Raw genomic sequence first — 23,650 nt, forward strand, 5'->3', positions numbered from 1 at the left:
TTTTGATACATTCATTGATAAACACATCTGAGACCCAATGTTCCTCTAAAAGAAAAAGAATGTCCGGTCACCAATCATTCAGTCTTTTTTATCAAATTGCAGACATAATATGACAAAATAGATGAATGCATAACAAAGTCAATTTTTTTTTATAAGAAAAAAAAAGTCAAGACATAAGTGCTGAACTAAACAACGTGCGGAGACTGATCCACTTAACACACAAAAAGCACAAAAAAACATAGTAATAGTACTCGGATAAATCACTGATCAACGAGTGGTCGAAGAAGAGCGGATGCCACGTTTCCTGTAGACATCGATCCCCAAACGCCAGGCTCCGCAAACACCTAAACGTTTCTTGAGCAGTGCAAATCTCTTCTTGTCTTTTTTTTTCTTCTTCTTCTCCTTCTCCTCAGAAAAGCTCCAATGCTTACCTTGGAAAGTCAATGATCGTGAAGACTCCTCGTAGACCCGTCTAATGATGGCTTTGCGGTAACACGGCTCACCAAGCCGATCCTTGGCCAAGTCTTTGTATACCATGTAGACGACAAGGCTCTTGGAGTCGAGACTCGGCGGATCCGCATCACTGAGACTTCGAATGGCCACTTGCTCAATGTAGAAATCAGAGAGTTGGCTCTGCAAAAAAAAAAAAAAAGACAAAAGAAAATTTCATGATCGGCAATAATCAATAGAACAAACAACAATGCAAAAAAAATAAAATAAAACTTACCTCAGTCATACCCCTATCGCAGGTACTGTGTGCAAGATCCAAATACAAACGAACCCAATCAGTGTTTCGCAGCTCGTGTTCATTCAACTACAAAAGTCAATGAAAACACACATGAATAGGGGAAATAAAAATTGTGTTTGATAGGTGTTAATTGAATTGTATTTACCGTGTAAAAACGCCGCTGGGCAAACATCTCTGAGGAGGGCCAGCGAGGCAGAGGACTACATGTGTAGGTTGGTCGGCAAAGTCGAGGCTGCTCCTCTGAACATCGGGGTCTAGCTATGTGGACCGAGATATCCAGACGACCGATGCGGTTTTCACTAACAAGCGCATGGAAAGGGAGCGTACGACCAGAATCTGGACAGTCTGCAAACAGGGAGAGGTAGTACCGGGCAGCCCCGGAAGTCATACCCCTGTTGTAACTTTGTAAGAGAGAGAACCGGTAGTTAGTCCCCTGAAACAAAATAATTTCAATGAATCAGAAAGGAATTGATAAAGAATGATGTAAAACAATTGAAAACAGGATTATTACCTCCAAAAAATTGTAACGGTGAAGTCCCAGCTGGGCATAAACCTTAACAAACGCTTTATTTGAAGGGTGCCAGTACCGCGCGTGCTCAAAGTGTCTCAACCGATAAGATGAGATTGGACCAACAGTGGGTAAATCAAAACCCTAATTAAGGAATAAAATTATCAATTTAGGTTTGCAATTTCTTACCAAACAAATCAAATCATAGACGAGATTCCAACAAAAAAGGAAAGAAAAACTTACATCGAACTTTTTTACTTGAGGACGACCGTCTTCTCCCTCTCCTCTTTGGCAAGCCATGAGATTGTTTTTCTTAAGTTACGTTTTGATCGATACTTGATCAATTTGATACGTGGCTCGTCGTCTAGTTCCTCGGGGTCTGAGAGATAGATCGATTTTAAGTTACGCCTGATTTAGGGTTTATGTGTGACGGATTATGGGTTAGGTTTTGTCTCAGAGTTTTGGAGTCTATCGTGCTGATAACTTGTTGTAATTAGAGAGTTTAGATACTGAATGTTTAAAGATAAATGGAAAGTATCCAAAACCTAAATTCACTAGGATTAGGAAAACTACTAATACATAATAAATGATAGGAAAAGGAATTCTCCAAGCTTTGTGGCCGTCTCTCTCTCCTCTCTCTAGGCTTCGACCATCTCTCCATCTTTTAGGTATTGGGCCGGTCTTGGACCGGACCTAATTAACGGCAATCCATTCCATGATTTATAACATCAGTTTAATATTTAGTTTTATAAAAAAATTAAATTATTGACTTAAATACAAATTTAAATAAAGATTATAAATTATAAAACTTTAATATCATGTTGATAATCAATGTATTATTTTTTTTTGTTTTTTTTTATTTATGTGAAGTAAATTTTGGATCAAAATATTTTTTATAATCTATACTATTATTTGAGAAGTGAAAGTGCTTAGTTGTCATCTTTCCATAATTTTAGGATAAGTCATTAGTTTAATTAATATTGTTATTTAAAATTATATATATGTATATATATATATATATATATATCTATATGTATTTATCATGATATTTAAGATAATCAATAAACATTAAACCATTCTACCGATATATATACTATTATTTTGAAAATATATTTAATATATATATATATATATATATATTTATCATGATATTTAGGACATTTAATTAATAAATATATATTAACAACTGATATTAACAATATCTACCGATAATATCATATACGTTTAGATTAAAGGTAAATATTGATCCAAATACATATAATTACAATATTAAAGTTTAGATTAAAGGTAAAGCATCATTGAAAATATGTAGTAAAATATAAATTATATACTTATGTTAAGTATTTTTTATATATTTAATATTAAACAATCGTATGGAAACAATTCCCGATTAATATATCGTCTAAGGGGAAGAAGTATTCGTCAACGTAAGACTCTTTTGTAGTGCCACCGGAGGTAGAGAGACATTCGTAACGCCGCCGAGTTCGTTTTTTCATCATAGCTTTAAACGCCATTGGAATAAAACCATCCATTGAATACTATTATTAGGGTTGACTTGTTATGTGTGTATGATTGTTGAAGGAAGAAGAATGAAACAAAGAACAAGAGGAGAAGAAGAAGAAGAAAGTGGTTTTGTTGTTTTTTATGTGGGGGAAGTTGGGAGGTTTATGGTTTGGGTAGTGGTTTTGTTGATCACACACACTCACACACAGCTGCCATCAATTTCTGGCGTCTATCTTTCTTTTCCTTATATATATTTCTATTATCCAGTCTACTTCAACAGCCATGACGTGGAGGTTCTCAAGCGTACCACCGGCTTTCCCATGCTTACCAAGGTCACACTCAATCCCTAGTTTTCTTGCAATCTCATAGTGACGATTCTAATATCTCTCTCTCTCTCTCTCTCTCTCTACCTTATAGGATAAGCTACGCGAAAGAAATGTTTTCGATACGCTAAGAGACGATTTTGTGGCTTGTTTCGGGCAATGGAACTTCGAACCAGCGGATCTAAACATCACTGAAGAAAGCTCTGTCCACATCTGGCATGGGAAGGAAGACAAAGTCGTCCCGTTTCAACTTCAAAGATGCATTCTCCAGAAGCAGCCTTTGATCAACTACCACGAGATCCCTCAAGGCGGACATCTCATCGTCCACTACGACGGCACTTGCGACGCGATTCTACGCTCTCTATTGCTCGGTGAAGAACACAAAATGTACAAACCAGTTCTTGATTCTTGATTCAAAAGTGTGACAATGACATTTACATTAATGTATATAAACTGTGTGTTTTGAATGAAGTAAATGGATTAGCAAAAGTTGTACAAAATGATAAGCAGATGATCAGATACTACTCGGATTATTATCATTATCACTGATCAGACGATCGAAACGTCGTGAATCGTTTGAAACGAGCCTCAACAGATCAACCGCCTTCTTCCTTCCTTTATTACTCCCGCTCTCAGCAACGTACACGATCCCTTCCATAGCTCCTTCATCCGCACCAGACGCAACCGCAGACGCAACTTCCGAACGCGCTTCGTCTCCGCCGCACCTCGCTAAATTCAAAAGCGCGCTGACCGCGTTCTCCTTGATCCGAAGGCTCGAGCCGGTGCACGGATCCAGCAGATCCGCCAGCACGCTGGCTCCGGAGACTCTCCTCATCCCTTCCTCGCTCTCCTCGCACCCGGCGACTTGCGCCATAACCGCCGTCGCGTCCTCCACGATCCCGCACCGCGAGTCCTTCACGATGAGGGAGAAGAGCGCCGGGATCGCGCCGAGGGAGATCATCGTTGATCTGTTCGCCGGGCAGAGAGCGACGGCGAAGAGCGCCTTGAGCGCGTCTTTGATCGATCTCGGGTGCGAGTCTTGGTACCTGATGACGTGGATGAGAGAGAAGATGATGTCTCGCTTCGATCCGACGACGGGGCGGTAAGACTCCTCCGCGATCAGGAGGCTGTAGATCGCGGCGGCGGAGGACTGGACCGCGGCGGGGGAGGTGGTGGTGTCGTGGTGGCGGAGCGCGTGGGAGAGCGCGTCGAGCAGGCCGCGAGAGGACATGAGGGGTTCGCGGGAGGTGATGGAGAGGTTGAGGAGGGTCGCCGCGGCGTTTTCCTGGGAGGAGGGGGAGGAGGAGTATAGAGTCTCGGCGAGGTAGGGGATGGCTCCGGCGTCGGCGATGATGGGACGGCTTTCGGGGTCTTGTTTGGAGATGAGCCTGAGCTCGGCTAGAGCGGCGGCTCTGGTCTGCTCGGAGACGGAGCTGAGCTTGGAGACGATGGTTTCTATCGTTCTGCGCTTTGCTGTTTCCATGGCGATGCGATCAATCTCTCTGTATCTCCTTACAAAACCTGGTTTGACTTTTGTTGAACAAAGTCACTTTGCATTAATTAACAAGTTAGTTGGAATAGTATTAACAAAGAATGAAAGAGTCGTCTCATTAGTGGAAAGTTGTTTGTTTACAAGTGAAAATGGAATGTTGTACTTATCCAGGGGGGTGTACTTTTTCTCTTACACGACATCTATGTTTCTGTCATTTGTTTGTAGATCATATGGGTTTATTAAGGCCTAGATTGGGCTTTCGTTACGATGTTTATTGTTTTGAGCCAATGAAGTGTCTGGCCCATACACAGCCTGCTAATCTTATATATGGGTCTTATAATCAAGTGTGCTTTTTTTTTTGTCGTTTTTTAGATTTCGCCCTATCAAGTATCATCAACTCTGTCTGTACGTCGTTTGTGGTAAATGTAAGAAGTACTCATTGATTTTTACGGAAGAAAGATATTCACTGTGTCCATTGAAAAATAAACGAGCCAAGTGCACTCTCGTCGTCAGAAAATGAATGTGTCGAAAGCATCGAGATGTTTTTCTTTTTACTCATTTTCCTTTGGCACATAAGTTGGTTTGATTTACGTGGTACGTTAATTTCATATCATAAGACTATAGTTTCATAAAAAGGAGGTGAAGGAAGATCCTAACATGTCTAGTACAACATAAAGGAAACAGAGTGGGCGAAGAGTGAAGCTAAGACAAAGGAACTTGGCCCCATTTAGTCATAAAGATTCCATTTCGATTTAGAAATTGGAGAAGTGGTTCCGCGATGACTGAACCATCTGCAAGTCCGTCGTCGTTTGGCAAGATGTTTCATCACTTATCAGCGTCCTATTTCACATTAATAATAGCCAAAAGTTAATGATTATTTTATAAATATATGATGTAAAAAATGAAGAATATATGAACTACTATAAAGTGAGACTTACTCTCGTGGTCGAGACAACCAAAGAGAGCTAAGAGCTCTGAGCCGTCCATAGTATTCCCCGATGACTAGAAAACAACGCGCAGCTTGTCGAACCGTCAAAATCCGACGCAGCTGATGAACAGTCTGCTGCCTCAAGTTATCAGCCTTCAATTGAATTAACAATGTCAATTAGCTATCACAGTTTATTTAATTAACATTCTAAGACTCTCTAATTTTTTGGTATAATTATAAAGAAGATAACAACGGCACACCTACTGCCTAATGGGTATATTACAAAAGTCAATAGCTTGTAAACAGATTAATGAGAAAATAAATAATTCGATCCAAATGATGAAAAAAAATCTGTTGAGTTCAAAACAAAACTTTGAAAGAGATGTATAATACTTTTGACATATTCTCTTTGCTTTTTCTTCAGCTAATTTAGTACTGTACATAAAAAAGTAGGTGAAAGAAATTTGGCTCTTGGAATAATTAAATTTAAGATTAGTTTACAAAAAAAAAAAAAAAAAAAAAAAATTAAGACTAAAGAAACATATATTATTATATGATAGAGGGAAAAAGCGGCAAGGAAATGGAATTTAAAAGACATGGCCAATTGGACATCATCTACAAAAAGACAATACGTGAAAGCAACATCTGATCAAATTTTAATTAGACAAACTTAGCCAGCCCATATGTTTGTACATACATGTATGCAAAATATTTGGGTATACCTTTCTATTTAATAAACATAAATATTTTTATATCTTCAAATTATGTTTATATATATTTAATCTGTTAGTTCCGTTTGCAGTTTTTACTTCTCAAATATGTTCAAAGAATACCAATATGTTGGTATTTTCTTACATGTTCATAATAATTTAGAATGTAAGTATAAACGCAAATGAAGTAAAAATAAATATATATGTAGGTTAGAAAATAGAACCTGGCGGATAAAGCCTTCGAGATTTGAGATTTTTCCGAGAGCGACAGCCATTTGTTGCATACCGTCCATGACGGGAGAGGCGGCGAGAGTATCGATAAGAGATTGCTGAAGTTGCTCGAGGCCTTGCGAGAGAGCCTCCTCCGCTTGTTGCGATGAGTGTTGTAGGCTATATATTCCCATCAGTTGTTGCTCCGTCAATAGATCCATTTGCGACACCAATATCTTTAAAAAAAACCACATTAAGTCCATCTCTCGTTTAGTTATGACTTATATAGTTTCTCAAGATATGTTTCTATCTTATATTAGTTTATTGTTATGTATTAGTGTTACATTAATGTGAGCGATATGAAAAGAAGACGAACCTTGATGAGGTCAGATGGACGGAAACCGGCCATCCAGATAAAACAGCGTTCGGCAGGGGACATCCATGTACCGATGATGAGGTGGAAAACGTCAGCTTTAGCAGCCACAGCTTTTAATCGCAAAACCTCATCAAAGTGAGCTATGTAACCGTCAACGATCAACCTTAAATCATTGTCAGATAAGTGAGCCTGAAGACCGGTTCGAATCTCCGACATGTGACGGTTATCTTCCTCAAGCCACCTCCCATATTCCATGTCAAACATTGCAGCTCCTACGTACGTACAATATGTTAATAGTCATTAATTGCACATATATATAATGTTGTTGGGTCCAATCAATATTTTAATAAAATAAAATACTGCAAATGGTGTTTTAGGTTTCTGTACCGGAAGTGATGTTAGGTCCAGGTGGGCCACAGCCACCAATAAACATCCCCTATATCGACATAAATAATAAGATATGGTAAATAAATTAATTAGCATAACAAGGTTATACTAGTATAAGTTTATAAATAATTTAATTTTCATGTGAAACCTGAGATCGAGCTCGCTGAAGTTCTTGCTCTAACTGGGAAAGTTTTATCCTACTTGATTCTAGCTGTTGCACGTAAGCCTGCACAAACCATAAATTTTATGCATTTGTTATTTACGTATATCATAATATAACTCAACATTACTAGCTCGATTAAGAAATGTTCTATACTATATTCCTGTTGTATTATATATATATACTAAGGTACTAGCTGATGAGGACTAACAGTATCCATTGTAAATATGTGTAACACTATTATTTGACAACAAATGAATATATAGGAAAAATATAAATATTTTGAATAAATGATAATAATATTAGTGGGATGTGAAAAGATAGGGATTTGTAATGGTTACCTTTTTCCTAAGACGGCTTTTGCGAGCAGCTTCTCTATTTTGGGCCAAACGCCTCAATGTCTGAGATAATCCCATTTTAAGCACATTTTAAAACAAGAGGTTAACTTAGCTAATTCGGGGAAAATATGAACCCAAATATAAAAGGTCACTTGAAAGTATATGTATATACAATACACATATGTCTCCTCGGGGGAGACGAATAAACGGGTATGAATTAATGATGATAAACGTTAAAGTACCTTAGCATCAAGAAGTTTGCCTGAAGTCGTAGCCTTCCTCTGCAATGTCAGAGAACAAAGATGGAAATAGAAATAAATTCAGTGGAAAAATATAAACAGAAATGAATTAAGTTAAGTTGACTCATGTGATAAACATTTATATGTAGCTAATCAAAAGCAGCATATATTAGTTTATGAAATAAATTAGAAAATATGTGCAACATATATAACTAGTTATATAATAATGGATGAAAAAAAAGAAAGAAAAAAAGAGGATATTGTTTAATCCTTACATAAAGGAAAACTAAAAAGAAAATAACACTAAGGAAGATTCTGCTTTATTTCACTTTGGGGTTTGTTTATTTATTTGTATATAAAAATTTGTCTTTTTTCATAGAAGTGAGAGAGGTCAAAAACTGAATCTCGTCTGATCCGTTTCCTTTTAGGGATCTGTGTTTGGTTTTTGTTTTATTGGAAGATTTGATAGGACATACACAAATATGAAATGCATGTGCATGCATATATCTAGTATGACATGTAGAGAGAGAATCATATATACACATATCAATATATCATGTACACCACATCATGCATGTTACATGAGTCGACATGCATATATCTCTTTCCAAAATTTGAAATTATTAAAAGTGATGATGATGATGAGTACCTTATCCTCAGAAGCTTTTGGAGGAGCTGGAGTTCGAGAAGTAGAGGGAAGTCCAGATGTTGAAGTTGAGTTTCCCATGTTGTTATTACGTTGATGCTGAAGCATGAGTTGATGATTCTGTTTGTTACTCATCGGAGACTCCGGCTGTTGACTTTCTGCTTTGCCTGAGAAATTTGCTGATCCTGAATCGGTGCTTTCTCCTTCTGACTTGGAACTCTCCTCCTGCAATACATATTCAACATAAACGTACTTATGATAAACTCCATAATTAATAAAAAGTCAGAAAAGACATGATTAATATTAAGGAGGATTTGACCTTAAGCGTATATAAATTGACAAATGGGTATGATTCAAATTGCTTCCAGTTTTATAAAGTCAGGAGAGAAGAGTAATTAACAATTTAAAAATCGTTTTCAGTTTTGAGGCAAAAATAATAGATAGTAAGAGGAACAAGTAAGCTGAAACATGTATATAAAAGAGAGTAAAATGTAAATATAAAAGAGAATGAATATAATTTTTTGTTTTGAAATACCGAAAAAGGAGAAGAAAACAAGAAGAAAGGGTCAAAGAAGAAGAAAGGGTACAGTAGGAAGAGTTTGGTGAGTTCTGATTGGCCATGAAGGGAACATCTCCAGAGTCGTAGCTCCTCCTCCTCCTGCAAATAAAGCTGCAAGTTTACCATCATTACATTTACGCATTTACATTTAACATATGCTCTTAATCAAGTATATGGTATTAAGTATGTGCATGTGTGCGTTTGCTGTAATCTACTGCTAAGAATTAAACACATCATTTATCACGTGGATCTATATATAACATGACACGCTTACCAAATTTAATTACGAATACTTGTCAGCATAAATATATTGCGTGTATATGATATAGAGGAGGTTAGAGAGTTGGTAAAAGAATTTTATTTTATTTTTTATTTTAAAAAGAAAAAAAAAACGAGAAGAGAAATAAATAAAGAAGTCACGCCATCCAAGGCTCTCTTTTGCCTCCGTATCATCACCAAAACACAAACCTATCTAAAGACTTGTTCAGACTCTCTCTCTCTCTCAGCTATATCATTATTTTTCTTTTTCCAGTTTCGTTTTTTATGTAAATTTAGAAAACTTTATTGGAGTTTGTTAAGGAACGCTCACGTCATGCAAAGATTTGAGAGAGGAGGGGCTTACGTGGCTTAGTTTCGTCGTTCCTATACTTAACACCTTGCAGAACGATTGCTTCTTCTAGCTCTCCGAAGTCGAAGCTGGAGGATCCATCTTGGTTACTGTTTCATTTAATAATTCATTATTCAATTAGCACTACAGAAAGAATATTCAGAACTAAAATTAGCAACAAATTATTATTTATATAATATTTTAAAGAACAGTTAAATTATTATAACCATATTCCTAAACGATCGCCTATGATAAAATGTTTACACCAGAATTACAATTACTACACATGTAACCTATTCCGCATGTTATATATATAGTCCATTTTTAAGTTCATGCGTTGACCATTTATTCTCTTACTACTAAGAATATGACAATTTGAGGATAAAACAACCCAGCCATAGGTAAATTCAGAACTAGTTATATAATTAATATTGAATATTATTAAGAAAATATGACCTTTTATGTTTAACTATGAAAATAAGAAAAATGAGCTTTATGTATGCATACATATGTAAATAAAAGAAGAAAAAAAGAAAAGAATTAGGGGAGGTTTTGTTACATGAATCCAGGAGGTGGAGGATTGTTGCTGAGGCCATGAAGAAGTGAATAAGAAAGATGATGACTATGGTTATGATTTGTAGCCATCTTCCTGGTTGGTGATATCTTCCTCTTTCTTGATCTTCTCTTCTACTTCTGTCTCCTTCTCAAGTCTCTCGTTTCTGTAAAACATTAGTTAGTCTTGAAAAGTTGAGAGAATGGTTCACTAATAGAAACTTTGAGCTTAGGAGAGAGAGATTGCAAGTGTTAATTAATTCTTGATCCAAAGATTACAAATGATTGGAATATGAAAAAGGAACGCTAGTTGATGATGAACATGAAAGTAAGATAGATATTATGTGTTTAATTTATTACCTTTTTGTGAGGTTTTCTATTTGCTTTGAGGTGTTTGAGAAGAAAAGAGGAGAGAGAGAAAGTAGAATGGAAACTTTCTCGTCAAAAGCTTCTTTTATGGCTGAACAGAAAAACAAAGAGGGTCCGGTCCAATCTTTTCTCTTTCAGAGATACATATATACAAATATATAAATATGTGGGCGTCTATATATAGTCTAGACAGGGAAATGATAAATAAACATTACTAATTATTAGTATTTTATTTTTGGTAATCAATTAAATTATCATTATTACTCTTTCTCTCTCTACTTGTATGTGAAGAAACCTTTGTGATTCATCAGTCTCTCCTTTTCACCACCTTTCTCTATCTATTTCCACAGTAATTGAACACAAAGTTCACTTGCTTAACTTAAAAAAAAAAAACAAAATACTATATTTATATTTTAAAGGTAAATACGAAGATCTTGTCCTTCACAGACTTTCCTCCCGGCTATATTTTTGTATTGTGTGTGTATAGCTACTTTTTCTGACTAATACTTGAGTTTGAAAAATTTGTACAACAAAACTTGAAAACTATTTACTTGACCAATTTATTGCTGTCAAGGGTCAAAGCCTAGTAATTTGGTGTTTGATCAGAAAGCCAATCTATATACATCCCATACATATAGAAACTGTATAAATAAGTCAAATAAGTGAATACATAAATAAAGAAAAAAAAAGTTAATACATAATTTATAAGAGTTAAATGACATTTATCCTTGTTGAAAAAGAGCTTTAACCAGTGTAGAAGATAATAGGAAGATTGGATACAAGATTAATTGGACCGAACATAAAATCTAATTGAGGTGGTTTGTAATGAAAAACACTAGAAAAGGGGATCGAGAAGAAAATTAAATGATGATTTGTATTTTAGTAAATAAGATTAAAATAAAAGAGCAGAAAAAGAGGAGGAACCCACTAGAATCACTGACTCTTAGTCCACAATCTCTCCCTCTTTGCAACCGCCTGTTTGTGTTTATTGGCTCCTTTTCATCAAGTCTCTTTTTTGGGCTTGTTCAAGCACATAGTTTTTTATATAATCTATCATCTTTTCTATCGCTCATATTCACGTAGATGCATTTATATACATAACTACGTTTTTGTATAAGTGAAAGGAGTATACATTTGTAAAAAAAAAAACGTTTCTTTTAATATCCTTGCAGCATGTTTCATGAAGTTCTCATTTCAAAGTAGTTTGTGAGTTGTTCTAACCCTCCCCACCCTCCACCCTAAAAAAACAAAAAATTCTCGCATATTATCAAGAATCTTTGAACGGGCATGAAAAGTACAACATGCTTTGTCAAAAAATAATAGCATCTTTATGTTTTGAATATGATATATATGGATATATAATTTTAGTCTAGTAGCTACTCTGCTTCTCTAAATGATTAGATGAATACAACGCCCCCAGCTAGATTATCTAGGTTATTTTATTCGGATGATCTAATGATGTTGTTACGTGATTATAATACAACATGAGAGATCATATAATGTTAAACTTTGCATATATTTAGTAACAACAAGAACATTTTAAACATGTATTTGCATATGAGAAGACAATGTAATATTGTGTCATAAGGAATGTTTGTTGACATGTTTATCTAAATAACAGAATCGAGTGCGTTCCTGTATCCAAATCGTAGCTCTTTTTGTTAAATGACCTTTGGGATACGGAGGGGGATAACCATAACATGAATATAATTATATGACTACGTGTATAGTCTTCTTGTTTTGATATATATATATAGCAGAGAGTGATATTATATACGTGATCATTTCCTCAAAGCGTAGTTCTTACTTTCTTTACAACATACTATAGTTTTGTAAACTTCAATATCGAACAGCTTCCTCTAATCGGTTAACCTACCTTATTTAAGTTGAGTAAACTATTTCGCTTCTACCAGTTCAACCAAATTATACACATTATATTATAATGACAATTATGTAGACGACCAATAAGATAACACTAATCGGCCATCTTGCATTAATCGTAAATAAACATATGAAAATATCGACAATTATAAACAGCTCAATTATCAAGGGTTATTTTAATTGGATTTGTTTAGTATTATCCTTAATTTTGTTGATGGGTCAACATCCACTCCCCCTGTCTGTCATCACCTAAATCTCAATGCCACATTTCAGATTCCTTTCCTCTATTAGAAATGGTTACATGTTTCCTTTGATTCGTAAACAGCAGTCAATGAGCTTTCGCAAATCTAAATCTGTCATTGCTTTCTTCTTTAATTTGTGTCATAATGTAATCCCTCAACGAAGTTTAGATTTAGATTACCTAAAGTCAACATTAGTTTGTCTATTGAGATAGTGTTTAGATTATCAAACTCATCAGCCCAATATCACAATCTCGCCTAGATAATGCATATTGTTGAATTTTTTGCGTATACATTTGGTGGTTGACGACAATATTTTTTTCCGACGGTATATAATCTAGTCTACTAATTCGAATATGAAGTTCTCTCATTCAATAGTGTATACATACTTGGAAATCATTAGTATAATAAAATATGACATGTTTCCATAAGAGTCATAGAAAAAAGTTTATATTCACTTTTCCAATACTATATTTTGAGACTTTAATATAAACTCCATAGAAAAAAAGTGTTTACGAAGGTAGCAAACATTTCTAACTCAATAACAGCGTAATCAAACCTGACCCAGTAAACTAGTGTTTAAGGCCTCAATGCAGTATTAACAAAGGTTTAGAGGCCGGTTTCTTTTTTGGTGGGCAGTGTTAGCAACTTAGCATTCTATTTCTTGTAGTTGATCTTCAGTTTCTTTTTCAAATACTGTTTGGGCTACTTTTTGTTGGGTTTAGATGAGGCTCAACATTATGTAGAGTAACGGCCCAAGTGCTTTTTGTAGTTAATCTTCAAATTTTGATCCAAAACTGTTTGGGCTCACTTTTATTTAATTTGGTTGAGGCCCAGCACTATTGAGAGTTGGGCTCAGATTTATGCAAAGGTACAAAAAGAGCTACAAAATCGATACAAAATGGTAGAAAAATATTGTGACGAAGTTGGTGGCAGCACTGTTTAAATAAGTCTGATTAGCAAACGCAGCTTTTGCGGCTGGTATCGGTTGACAGCATTTCGAAATAATCATACAAATTCATACAAATCGTTTTAAACTGTTCTGAACCTTTTAAAATCAAAAGCTGATTACAACAAGTGTTTGCAGTTGTGACCGGTTGCGGATGGATAAATAAATATAAATTTTTTTAAATTTTTTTTTAAAAAATTTTAAAATATATATTATAAATATATATATATATATGCACATTTTATATATTAATTTAAATTCACAAAAAATATCATAAATAAACATAATATTATTATAAATCATATTATATTAATAATCATTATATTTTACACAATAATATGTTTTTATATTTTCATAATGTTATAATATGTTAATATTAGTAATTTATTATTAAACCGCTGCAATATCTCATAATCAACGAGTCACAAATATTCCTCAAACGCAATAATTTTCAAATGTTATGTCAGTCGTACAAAACACTTAATAACGCTTGGAACCGCAAAACACTTAATAACGCTTGGAACCGTAACCGATGCGTTTGAACCAGTGGCTATGTAAGAGTTTTGTTTTTCATTTTTCTTCTTTACGTTTTCAAATCAAAATACATTGAGAGTTTTAACTTTTAACTATGTTAAGCCAAGTAGTGTCAAAAGAGACAAATTATTATGGTCAGATTTCTCATTCATTTTGATTAATACGCGTTTAACTAAAAGAAATAGATATAGATCACCAAACACTTGGGGAACGTAAGACCCACTCTAATTGTTTTATCGCCTTTTATTTATTGTTTTGAGACAGATGCTATAAAGACTTAGGAAACAGAACACAACGTAGTGATTCCCACGTTACACCTTTCCTCCTAACCTGTTCCTTCATCACCACTCAATCTCCGCAACATAACTTTTGTAACGTGTTACCTCCCTCCCATCTTAAAAATCTTTTCTCAATCATCTGCCGGCCATGACCCTTCCTTAGTCCCAAACCTTCTTGCGAGGAGAGACAGAGAGAGTGAGAAGGCACCGCAAACCCCCAACTTTGGTGGTTATTATCGGTGGGTCGTGTCGTCCTGGAGCTGTCTCGTTGTTTCCCCACGACGGCGGAGGAGAAAGTAAACGAGTGGAGAGCCATGGACATTGGTGGTCCAACAGATGTACAACACGTGGCTCACGTGACCTTTGATCGTTTCAACGGCTTCCTTGGCCTTCCTTCTGAGTTTGAGCCTGATGTCCCCAAGAAAGCTCCCAGTGCAAGGTTCTTGAAACTTCTCTCTTTTGTTTTATTGGCTTTTAATGAAAATAGGGACTCAAAAAATGAAAATATGGACTTAAAATTTTCATTTAGAAAAAAAGATGAATGTATAAATAAATTTGACATTTTAGAAGATTTTATTTAATGAATGAATAAATTTTCCATTCATTAAAAAAAAAAATTCATGTCATGTTTGTTTTGTTGTGACAGTGCAACAGTGTTTGGAGTATCAACAGAATCAATGCAGTTATCATATGATTCAAGAGGGAACTGTGTTCCTGTAATACTCTTGCTACTGCAGAGCAGGCTATATGATCAAGGAGGATTGCAGGTAGAAGGAATATTCAGAATAACAGGAGAGAACAGCGAGGAAGAGTATGTCAGGGAGCAGCTTAATAAAGGGATGATACCTGATGGGATCGATGTCCATTGTCTAGCTGGACTTATTAAGGTTTCTTCTTCTTTTCCCTTAAAATCTAAATGGAACTTTGAACTTGTTGATGATGATTTGTGTGTGTGTGTTCAGGCTTGGTTCAGAGAGCTGCCTAGAGGAGTGCTAGATCCTCTGTCATCTGAGCAAGTACTGCAATGTGAGTCAGACGAGGATTTCATCAAGGTTGTGAGGCTATTACCTCAGACAGAAGCGTCTCTTCTCAACTGGGCCATCAATCTCATGGCTGATGTTGTTCAGTTTGAGAATGTTAACAAGATGAACTCTCGTAATCTTGCTTTAGTCTTTGCCCCTAACATGTCTCAGGTCAGTTTCTTTATTGTAGTGATTTTATGATCAACACTAGAATGCACAGATGATATTTCAACAAAAGCCTCTGTTATAAGTCTCAAAGCACACTGTCTAGAGAGCTATTTGGTTGTTATATAGCCTAGCATGATTCTGCTACTTTTGAGGTTCCTTTGTTAAGATAACTTGGAGTTTAAGTAGTTGTTTTTGTATTGTGAAATGTGTTGGCTCTTGTGTGTAGATGAAAGACCCGTTAACTGCATTGATGTATGCGGTTCAAGTGATGAAGCTGCTGAAGTGCCTCACAGAGAAAGCCCTGAGAGAAAGGGAAGTCACTTCTCCCCAAGTTCATACAAGATCTAGCAATGAAGCCGAATATGGCGAGAAGGAAGTAGACAATGAAGAAGAAGATGAAGAGGAGGAAGAAGGAGATGGAGTGTACATAATTGAGGAAGTAGGCAGTGAAGCCGAAGGTGGCGAGAAGGAAGTAGAAAATGAAGAAGAAGAAGAGGAGCAAGATGGAGATGGCGTGTACATAATTGAGGAAGAAGCATTGCAGATAATAAGAGTGGTTGCTGATGACCACAAGTCGGAGAGCATGAAGAGTGCGTGTGATGGATCCATTACATCTGATTCAAAGGGAGCTGATGGAGTTGTGCAGCCACTCATTTGCAACCCAGACCACATAGGAAGCAAGTGAAGTTGATGTTTTCTTTTAAGTATTTGTGTTTGGATTTCTTTTATCTTATTATTGCATTATGTAACTTCTAAGTAATGTTAGTTTGTTGTTGAATGGTGGTATGATATGAGACTAACTCTATGGGATGAAAAGCATAAACTAAAGCAAGAAACATCACTTTCATTCCTTAGTAGAAACATGTGGTCATATCAAAAAAGATACAGTTGCTAACTTAGTTTATCAGATAATCTAAACAAATACAAAGATGAGTAACTTGGCGAAGAGAACAGGACCTCTTGCCCCTTGGTTCTTGGCTGTTATTCGAGCTTGACAGAACGGTAGATGTGGCGAATAAACATCCAAGAAGCCAAGAAACTTATGGTTCCAAGAACCAAGAAGAGAGCATAACAGAACAAAGCAGTGTATCCCAAGTAGAAGCTTAACTGCAGAAAGCCAGTCATGTCAGACCTCAGATAGAACAATACTCCATATCCATACATGAACATCGCCGCGAATCCTCCGCACAAGAACGATCTGCACACAAAATCAAATGATGATCCTGAAAGGAAAAGAATGCAGTTCAGTAAAAGAACACATACCTCCACCACCACTCATGATCCTCACCGGATAGCTGAATGTAAGTCAAGATAACACCAACACTCGCACTCAACAAGATGAGCACAATGAACGAGAAAAGCATTATCCCAGGGGAGGTGTATATTTTGAATCCCCACAAGGTTGCGTAGAGTTGGTGCCACTCAAGGGCAACTGCACTGAAAGGTACAAGGCCGCCAAGAAACATCTGGTACAGCTTTCTCCGATACCAGTTCTGTGTTGGAATCTCTCTGGGGTTTCTTTTAATAGCGGAAGGAGGTTGGAACTCTGATAATCCGAAACGGTTACCTAAAACTCCTCCCAACATGAGAAATGGGATATTCAAAAGAGTGTAGATGAGTATGATGATGACTATTGTGCCAAAAGGGAGTGCAGCAGTTGCTCCGTATGTTATTGCCACAGTGTTGAGGACTGAAACTGTTATGAAGAAAGGAACCGTGTAGAGGATCCCCGCGAGACGAACACTCCTTCTCTGAAAAAAAGGCAACGATGCTCAGATGTTTAAGGTTATGCCAACAATAATAGAAGGCACTTGAAAAGTCAATTCACCTGTTTGGTTCCCTCGAAATGTTTATGGAAAGAAGCAGATGTGTAACCAGCCACTACTGATGTTAGAGTGTACACGATGACAAGAGAAGTGAGCAACGTTCCGCGGTTGTATGGGTATAGAAAACCGGTGAAGGCCAATGCAAATAGAGCAATGATCCTGTAAACAAGTCAGAGAGACATGGAACAATATTAAGAAGACCAGTTGTATGCAACAAAGTGTGATAACAGGATTATAGATAACTGAAACTCACAAGATTAGCATTTGAGCACCAGTTCCTAAGAAGGCACAGAGCAAGGAGATGTTGCGAGGACATCTAAACACATCACTTTGTATTAGTTTCCAACCCACTTCCCTTTTTTCTTCTTCATCTCCGTTTGAGCTACTGAAATTAACTCCAAATGATTAAATTTGAACTAAACTACACAAAAACAAGAATAGTCTTGTCACCTTCTCAGTTCATTCTTGAGATGGCGCATGAAGAGCAGAGAAAGAAGTCCAACAACCAAAACAACAACGCTTATCGAGTTAAGAAACGAGAAATACTGAATCTTCTTGCTGATAGGATGAAACGACGCCTGAGAGTACTTATCCATTCTCGTCTCAGACCGTTCTGAAGTCAAATTCCAAGAAATCGAGTATGTGAACTGAACATCAACCTCAGCGTTCTCTGATATGTCAATCAGGTAACTCGGAACGCTAAGACTTTGGATTCCAATAACTTCGTCTGCGTTGTAGAGAACATTAAAGCTCAAGTGACTGAATAAATAATACTTAGCATTCTCCTCCCCACCATGAACAGAATAATCTCTCTCTACTTTCCCAACAAACCCCCACAAGGGGAGATCGTCGTAATACATTTGAAAGTAGAAATCTTGAGCAATAGTGTCTCTGAACCTGGCGACCTCACTGGAGGTTAATCTCTTGTGGCACAATATGGAATCAGTTTTGTCCTCCTTAAATTTCAGGTCATATAAAGAGCTCATGAATCGGTCACCATTGAGAACTTCCCCAAGAGTTTCCTGTTTCTCAATCACAGGCTCTACCAAAAATGCAAAACAATTTCTAAGTAAAGATGAAGCCACAGAAGAGCAGAGAAAGGCATAAACTTTATCATGTTTAAATTCGGGTTAACGACCTATTTCCACTACCAGAACACTATCGTATAGTAACAAATCCACGCCAACTTTCGACCTCGTCTAGATTGCACACAATTTAACTATCTCAACTTATTTCTCCCCTTTCGAAACTCATTTCAATGTTGAACTAAACTGATGAGATTGAGTTTTGTATTGAGAAAGCCTAACCTGGACGACAGAAGGGCAAATCATAGTACTGATAGGTCTCACTGCAAACAAAGCAAAAACCAGAGAAACGAGTTTTAAGTCAAAAACACATTCTCTAGCTTGGATCTATAGCTTCTATACACAATTCAATCTAAACAAAAAGATCTCTTCCTCTCTCAGGCTACTAACTCATTTGGAATCTAAAAACCTGACACACAAAGAGATTTAAGAAAGGGCACCTTGGATTGTGGAGAGGGCCCACTTTGTTGACGAACAAAGGGACATGGTCGCCGGCATTGTATCGGGTAGACGAGCCTGATCCGATCCAGAAGGTCAATGCGAGCAGAGCTTGAAGCAGAAACTGCGCCATGATTGGCACTCTTGAGCTGATTTCGCAAATGAATAGATATGAGCAAGAGGAGCTCGAGAAACATACATCTTCTTCTATTTAACAACAGTCATCTTCTAATCTGACATTTGCTGAAGCAAAACCTTACAGAACAGATATAAACACGAAACGACGTCGTCCAAGTACAAAGTCAAACCTGAATGGTGGTGATGAATTGATCAGCAGAAGCTAGATGAGTTAAGTGGCTTTGACTAGACCATGATCAGAAACCAAACCCGGACGAGAAGAAGAAGATTACAAAGCAGCTCGGTTTAGTTTCTGGTTTCAAAGCTATTCGGTTCAGTTTGGTTTGCCTCGCTTGCGATTTGGGCCTTTCTTTATCTTATTACAGGCCCAATTGTGTTTTAGGTTTATCGCATGCATTTTCTTTTTTTTTTTTTTTGTTCAAAGTCGCATGCATTTTCTTAGTTATAAAATCCTCGCATCTCGAATCGAGCGTAGGGTTTTCTTCTGTGACTGACTGTCTCATCATCATTCAGGTACCGAACTGCGTCGCTTGTAGCTTTTTCTTCTTCGTTTAGGCTTTTTATACTTGTTCCTCGAGCTATCTTATTTCAGATTTTTCATTATTTACGTTGTTTGTGTCTGTTTGTAGGATCAGATCTTTGAGGCAAGCTCAAAATGAGGTACCTCACTACATCTCTTACATTCACAGTTGTTTGAATTTAAATAGGATGCGTTTGATTTAATAGGTTTAATTAGCATGTGAATGGCCTAGAAATTACCTAGGTGTATTTAGATAAGTTGAGACACTGGTTGCAGTTTGGAACTATACTTGTGTCTCTGTTGTTTGTTGATTCAATATTTGTGTTACAGTAAGCTTCAGAGTGAGGCCGTAAGAAGCCATAACTGTAATCAGAGGCAAATCCGAAGATAAGAAACGCAACTTCGTTGAGACTCTCGAGCTCCAGATTGGTCTCAAGAACTATGACCCTCAAAAGGACAAGCGTTTCAGCGGCTCTGTCAAATTACCTCACATTCCCCGTCCTGAGATGAAGATCTGCATGCTCGGAGACGCCCAGCACGTCGAGGAGGCTGAGAAGATGGGGCTGGACTACATGGATGTGGAGTCTCTCAAAAAGCTCAACAAGAACAAGAAGCTCGTCAAAAAGCTTGCCAAGAAGTACCACGCCTTCTTGGCCTCTGAATCCGTCATTAAGCAGATTCCACGTCTTCTTGGTCCTGGTCTCAACAAGGCAGGCAAGTTCCCAACGCTTGTTAGCCATCAGGAGTCGCTGGATCGGGGAAGGTGAATGAAACTAAGGCTACAGTCAAGTTTCAGCTGAAGAAGGTTCTGTGCATGGGTGTTGCTGTTGGTAACCTCTCCATGGAGGAGAAGCAGATTTTTCAGAATGTTCAGATGAGTGTCAACTTCCTCGTCTCTCTCTTGAAGAAGAACTGGCAAAATGTATGTATTGAATCTCCACTTTTTTCATTTTCTTTTATACTGTTCCTTTTCTTCATTATCTTAACTTGTTCTATCTGCTGCGTCCTGATAACTTTGTAGGTGAGGTGTTTGTACCTCAAGAGCACAATGGGACCACCTCAAAGAATATTCTGAGCTCTCGCTGCTGCTTCAATGGTGGCTAGATACACCTGCACTTCTGTTTTTAAATTTCAGACATAGTAAGAAGTGTGTTGGGGTGACTTTGTTTTGTACGTAGCTTATATTATTTGTTCATGAATATTCAACAAACAAAGAATTTTCTAAACTAAAAAAACTATATGCCAAAGCATAACATATCTCTCCAGATATGCTTCTTTATATGTTTTAAACTTTACAAAAATCTTTTTTTTTTCAGAAAAATATAGATTTTAAAACTTTTAGGACATCCCATTTTTTTTTTTTTTGAACACAAGGGACATCCCAATTAATTTATCAAAATTTTACCCTGATGGAGATCGCGCCTGGGCCCATACTAACTAGAGCCCAAGCCCAATGAAAAAGGCCTTGAACTATTACCAAACACCCATATCCTTTCTTTTCCCAAGCGAAAGTGATCTCGTGAGTTCCATCCAATAGCTCTCGCCCCCGCTTGCGTAAATCAAGAATCCCTAGGGTTTCTTCCGATTAGAGCTAAACCCGATTTAGAAAAGATGTCTCAGAACGGGAAGCTGATCCCACCAAATATGGATCAGAACAGTACGCGGCTCCTCAATCTCACAGTGCTCCAGCGACTCGATCCTTTCATCGAGGAAATCCTCATCACAGCCGCTCACGTCACCTTCTATGAATTCAACATCGAGATCAGTCAATGGGTGAGTTGCAATCAATCATTTCGTATGAAACGTTTCCCGTTGCTACCAGCTGATCTGTTTTCTGTTTTTTTTTTTTTATCAATCAGAGTCGGAAGGATGTTGAAGGATCTTTGTTTGTTGTCAAAAGGTAATTAATCTTCAACTATGTGTGATGGTATCTATGTTAAACTTCAATCTTATTAACACTCTGATGGATCATTTCCAGAAATAAACAACCTCGATTTCAGTTTATCGTGATGAATCGTCGCAACACAGGTATTTGCTTTTGATTGATGATGTGGTAGCACAAGTAGTGATCTCGTGACATTTACCAAGGGATTAGGATTAGGGAAGGTTTAGATCCTCAGTAAAATTGGTTGATATTTTTTTTTTGATTATGGAGTCACTATTAGTAATCATGAGTGTATTGTGTGGGCAGATAATCTGGTGGAGGATCTCCTGGGTGATTTTGAGTATGAAGTGCAAGGTCCATATTTGCTTTACCGTAATGCATCTCAAGAAGTTAATGGCATTTGGTTCTACAATAAACGCGAGTGTGAGGAGGTTGCTCGTCTTTTCGACAGGTGAGTATAGTTTACCACTGCATATCATAACCTTGTGATTGGACAATCTAGAGAATAAAAGTAGATCTATAAATACACGTAGTTATCAAGTGTTTGATCATGAATAATATCGCTATCAAACTTTAATTCAGTTATCGTCTGACGTATTCTTGTTGGCAAACATATTGCTTTCATGAAGAAGATGCTCAGTATTCTATATATTTATTTCCATAATTCGTTGTAATCTTCTCCTAATGGTTCCTTGGCACGACAGATTACTTAGCGCTTATTCCAAGGCAAACCAGAAGCCAAATACGTCTTCTCCGAAAAGGTGAAAGATCTTCATGTTTAGATTTAGACATTGGGTCATTAGTTGTTTTTTTAGGACACGTCTTATCTGAGGCAGAGCCTCGATAATCTACATCACTTTTTCAGATTGTATCTTTATAATATGTTAAATTGAGTTAAAATTTTCCATGTACTGCAGTGAGTTTGAGGAATTGGAAGCTGTGCCTACAATGGCAGTTATGGATGGTCCTCTTGAACCATCTTCAACTGCTAGGGATGCCCCTAACGATCCTGCTTTTGTCAACTTCTTCAGCGTAAGTCTTTAAAACTTTTGATACACACTCACATTTTTACCTTCATCATCATGATATAACGGTAGGAGGCTTTCTATCAGTTTTAGATTCTTGAATTATCTTTAACTTAGTAATCGGTCTAGTTTGGTTCTGGGGCACAAGCCGTTGTTTTTCTTAGTATAAGACTGTATTTAATATTGTTGTTGGCTTGACTACAGTCAGCGATGGCTCTTGGGAACACTTCAAGTGGACAGACAAGTGGACCACCGTACCAACAACCATCAGCAATTCCACTGCAACCTCACCAACCCACCCTTGCCCCTCCTGCAGCGACAGCTGCACCTCCACAAATATTATCACCACCGCCTCTGCAATCCTCCTCTCCTATGATGCCTCTCTTTGACAACAATCCTGATCTTATCAGCAATAAGTCCAATGTTCACACGGATCTGGTGACGCCGTCCTCGTTCTTTGGCCCCCCACGGATGATGGCACAACCACACCTCATTCCTGGTTCATCTATGCCCACTACTAATGCGACTCATCAGCAGCGCCCATATGGTACTCCGATGCTCCAGCCTTTCCCACCACCAACTCCACCAGCATCACTCGCTCCTGCACACAGTGGCCCGGTTATCAATAGAGACAAAGTCAAAGAAGCCCTTTTGTCCCTGGTCCAGGTTAGTTCTTTTACAGCATTCTGTTGACTTGAGCTGCTGCGCAAACCTAACGTGTTGCTTTTGACAGGAGAATGAATTCATCGACATGGTGACCCGAGCTTTACAAAATGCACATCAACCGTGAAGCTGAGCGGGGTCGTTGTCTACGGGTGGGGGTTTTGATGTAAGATATGTAGTTAAAACGTAGTTTTGTTCTACTTTCGACCATTCTTCTAGCCAAGTGTTATTCTCCCCCTCTCTTCAAACTTGAATGAACGTCTTTCTGTTAAACTTTAAAGATATTTTCGTACATACGATGTTACAAGTACGTTTTGATTGTTTTCGCAAATCTTTACGCATTT

General features: G+C 37.3%; 8 protein-coding genes across 11 annotated transcripts; 4 read left to right on the forward strand and 4 right to left on the reverse strand.

The window, feature by feature from the left end:
* Positions 1–122: 122 nt before the first annotated feature.
* On the reverse strand, positions 123–1,633 carry LOC106295450 (UPF0725 protein EMB2204-like). Its single transcript, XM_013731354.1, has 5 exons — positions 1,500–1,633; positions 1,260–1,400; positions 894–1,181; positions 728–814; positions 123–633 (listed from the first exon to the last, which is right to left on the reverse strand). Exons 1-5 carry the CDS (start codon positions 1,554–1,556, stop codon positions 268–270), a joined length of 939 nt encoding a protein of 312 aa, XP_013586808.1. The 5' UTR covers positions 1,557–1,633; the 3' UTR covers positions 123–267.
* Positions 1,634–2,711: 1,078 nt separating this feature from the next.
* LOC106295451 lies at positions 2,712–3,544 on the forward strand. The gene is made up of 2 exons (XM_013731355.1): positions 2,712–3,091; positions 3,177–3,544. Exons 1-2 carry the CDS (start codon positions 2,825–2,827, stop codon positions 3,492–3,494), a joined length of 585 nt encoding a protein of 194 aa, XP_013586809.1. The 5' UTR covers positions 2,712–2,824; the 3' UTR covers positions 3,495–3,544.
* Positions 3,528–4,797, reverse strand: LOC106295448 (U-box domain-containing protein 4-like). Its single transcript, XM_013731350.1, has one exon. It carries the CDS (start codon positions 4,563–4,565, stop codon positions 3,597–3,599), a length of 969 nt encoding a protein of 322 aa, XP_013586804.1. The 5' UTR covers positions 4,566–4,797; the 3' UTR covers positions 3,528–3,596.
* Positions 4,798–5,134: 337 nt separating this feature from the next.
* LOC106344082 (transcription factor TGA2) lies at positions 5,135–10,778 on the reverse strand. 2 transcript variants are annotated; one of them, XM_013783463.1, is made up of 13 exons: positions 10,647–10,778; positions 10,294–10,453; positions 9,750–9,844; positions 9,156–9,238; positions 8,572–8,793; positions 7,926–7,964; positions 7,687–7,746; positions 7,334–7,411; positions 7,186–7,234; positions 6,799–7,070; positions 6,437–6,658; positions 5,513–5,655; positions 5,135–5,414 (listed from the first exon to the last, which is right to left on the reverse strand). In XM_013783463.1, exons 2-13 carry the CDS (start codon positions 10,377–10,379, stop codon positions 5,327–5,329), a joined length of 1,437 nt encoding a protein of 478 aa, XP_013638917.1. In that variant the 5' UTR covers positions 10,380–10,453; positions 10,647–10,778; the 3' UTR covers positions 5,135–5,326. The 2 variants fall into 2 exon arrangements, with proteins under 2 accessions (XP_013638917.1, XP_013638918.1); XM_013783464.1 differs by having other exon boundaries at positions 5,136–5,414; positions 9,156–9,226.
* Positions 10,779–14,540: 3,762 nt separating this feature from the next.
* Positions 14,541–16,551, forward strand: LOC106295817 (rho GTPase-activating protein 5). The gene is made up of 4 exons (XM_013731808.1): positions 14,541–14,975; positions 15,183–15,423; positions 15,499–15,729; positions 15,953–16,551. The coding sequence occupies exons 1-4, from the start codon at positions 14,851–14,853 to the stop codon at positions 16,409–16,411; spliced, it is 1,056 nt and encodes a 351-aa protein (XP_013587262.1). The 5' UTR covers positions 14,541–14,850; the 3' UTR covers positions 16,412–16,551.
* On the reverse strand, positions 16,548–19,474 carry LOC106295816 (transmembrane 9 superfamily member 5). 3 transcript variants are annotated; one of them, XM_013731805.1, is made up of 8 exons: positions 19,384–19,474; positions 19,078–19,224; positions 18,860–18,900; positions 18,003–18,594; positions 17,806–17,937; positions 17,555–17,711; positions 16,990–17,477; positions 16,548–16,924 (listed from the first exon to the last, which is right to left on the reverse strand). In XM_013731805.1, the coding sequence occupies exons 2-8, from the start codon at positions 19,206–19,208 to the stop codon at positions 16,708–16,710; spliced, it is 1,758 nt and encodes a 585-aa protein (XP_013587259.1). In that variant the 5' UTR covers positions 19,209–19,224; positions 19,384–19,474; the 3' UTR covers positions 16,548–16,707. The 3 variants fall into 3 exon arrangements, with proteins under 3 accessions (XP_013587259.1, XP_013587260.1, XP_013587261.1); XM_013731806.1 differs by having other exon boundaries at positions 19,331–19,399; XM_013731807.1 differs by lacking the exon at positions 19,384–19,474 and having other exon boundaries at positions 17,806–17,934; positions 19,078–19,324.
* A 394-nt stretch (positions 19,475–19,868) lies between these two features.
* LOC106344274 (60S ribosomal protein L10a-1) lies at positions 19,869–20,963 on the forward strand. The gene is given in 5 exon segments (XM_013783682.1): positions 19,869–19,873; positions 20,064–20,084; positions 20,086–20,488; positions 20,491–20,655; positions 20,755–20,963. Coding segments are annotated over 5 exon segments (648 nt in total). The 3' UTR covers positions 20,809–20,963.
* Positions 20,964–21,252: 289 nt separating this feature from the next.
* Positions 21,253–23,629, forward strand: LOC106295576 (mRNA-decapping enzyme-like protein). Its single transcript, XM_013731508.1, has 8 exons — positions 21,253–21,506; positions 21,593–21,633; positions 21,712–21,761; positions 21,925–22,069; positions 22,323–22,379; positions 22,536–22,650; positions 22,848–23,309; positions 23,377–23,629. Exons 1-8 carry the CDS (start codon positions 21,345–21,347, stop codon positions 23,431–23,433), a joined length of 1,089 nt encoding a protein of 362 aa, XP_013586962.1. The 5' UTR covers positions 21,253–21,344; the 3' UTR covers positions 23,434–23,629.
* Positions 23,630–23,650: the final 21 nt, after the last annotated feature.

Source organism: Brassica oleracea, chromosome C5 (assembly GCF_000695525.1).
Source record: "Brassica oleracea var. oleracea cultivar TO1000 chromosome C5, BOL, whole genome shotgun sequence".
Lineage (NCBI taxonomy): Eukaryota > Viridiplantae > Streptophyta > Magnoliopsida > Brassicales > Brassicaceae > Brassica > Brassica oleracea.